General features: G+C 34.7%; 1 protein-coding gene across 1 annotated transcript; it reads left to right on the top strand.

Moving 5' to 3' along the window:
• Positions 1-240: 240 nt before the first annotated feature.
• On the top strand, positions 241-771 carry LOC111674285 (the record flags this gene model as incomplete). The annotated part of the gene is made up of 2 exons (XM_023433832.1): positions 241-345; positions 425-771. Coding segments are annotated over 2 exons (452 nt in total), but the record flags the coding sequence as incomplete, so codon positions are not given.
• Positions 772-1,690: the final 919 nt, after the last annotated feature.

The following is a 1,690-nucleotide window of genomic DNA, read 5'->3' on the forward strand; positions in this document are numbered from 1 at the left end:
CGACCAAAGTGGATTTCAGCTAGAAATTCATTAGTTACTTTTTGTAAATTGGCGCCGTCTTCTAATGTCTTCCTTGTAATAAATTTCCTTATTTTTCGTGACACAATACGATGAGCTTTTTTAAAATTATATAACCATTTTGACGATGCTTTAAAACTCATGTCGTTGTTTGTCTGTTCTCCCCAATAATCCAACCAATAATTTCGTGTGATGGACGTTTACTATCACCGCTGTTGGTAGTGTTGAAAGAAGCAAGTGGCCAATTCGGACAGGTCGTGGAAAAAACATTGTTTCGTCCACAAAATATTTTTCCTTTGGCTTCGAAGTCTGACAAGCTAACTTCAGGTAAAGACGCCTTAAACTTATTCCTTTAATTTATTAACTTGTATACTAGTAATGATTAATGCGATTAAAAAAATTTTAGAGCATTTTAAAACGTGGTTGAAGGATGTCCTCTACCCTAACATTGGTCAACAAAGCGTTCTTCTGCTTGACTCCTGGAGCGAACACTGCAGCGATACAATTGAAAAAACGAAACCTGCCGACAAAAACATTGTGGCAATGATGATACCAAAGGGAACCACGGGTCGAATCCAACCTTTAGATGTCTATGGTTTTCGAGTATGGAAAAATTTTGTGAGGCGTTTTTCTGATATTGTCCTTTTACATAATTATGACGTTATCCTTCATTTACGGAATAATATCATAAAATTGCAATCACTCGTGCATAATCAGTTGTCTTCTCCTAGATATAAAAGCATGTTTCAAAATGTATGGTATAAAAGTGGTTATATCGATGAAACATTAGAAAACTTCCCGAACCCGGTTAATTTTGCCATTGAAAGATGTTCAGTTATGAAATGTAATGTTTGTGGTGCAGCAGCAATGATACGGTGTTCTTGGTGCAAAAAAGCATTTTGTATAAAGCACTTTTTCCACAAATACCACTACTGTAATAAATATGATCAGTAATATTAAATAATCTCCTGCTTTATAGAAAGATGTAAAAAATATTCTCTTATAACTTCCTGTTGATTTATTTCAGAATTAATATTTATATGCACACTCTTCTTGAATGTACTATTCTCGTACCTAAGGTATCGAATATCTCTGACTCTATTTTTTCGTGAAAACAGTGTAAATCCAATTTTATCGTTTCACCACGGAAATTGGGTTACTAGTTGGAAATGGGTGATGACTGCATCGTCGAATCCGTTGCGAAACAATTTTAGCCTCTGAAACTATTTTTTAATTTATTTATAAATAATTGCATGTTATGAAAATCAATGACATTTTGAAGAATTACCACGTTAACACGACTTATGTACGATGAATTGGTAACGATATAACCCAATAAAGGTAGTCGGGATATACCCTAATACCACCTACATTCATTGTTTACAACCGATGTGTAAATGTCTATTGGCAAAAAGCAAAAAACACGTATTTCTTAATTTTTTGCGAGCAATCACATCGCGTAAGTGGAACTTCAGTAGGAGTGCTTGTTTAATGGATATTACAAAAAAATGTCACCTGAAGGGTAGTTCACCCCCTTGAGGGGGTGCAACATTGCTGAACAATATTGTGTTGTCACCGTCCTTATACAGAATACGTTTATGCAAAGTTTCGTCGAAATCCCTCCACTGCTCCTACGAAAAATATTTAAAAAACCGATTTTTCGCTAAACTTT

Source organism: Orussus abietinus, unplaced genomic scaffold (genome assembly GCF_000612105.2).
Source record: "Orussus abietinus isolate OABI.00-Male unplaced genomic scaffold, Oabi_2.0 scaffold1226, whole genome shotgun sequence".
Taxonomy (NCBI): domain Eukaryota; kingdom Metazoa; phylum Arthropoda; class Insecta; order Hymenoptera; family Orussidae; genus Orussus; species Orussus abietinus.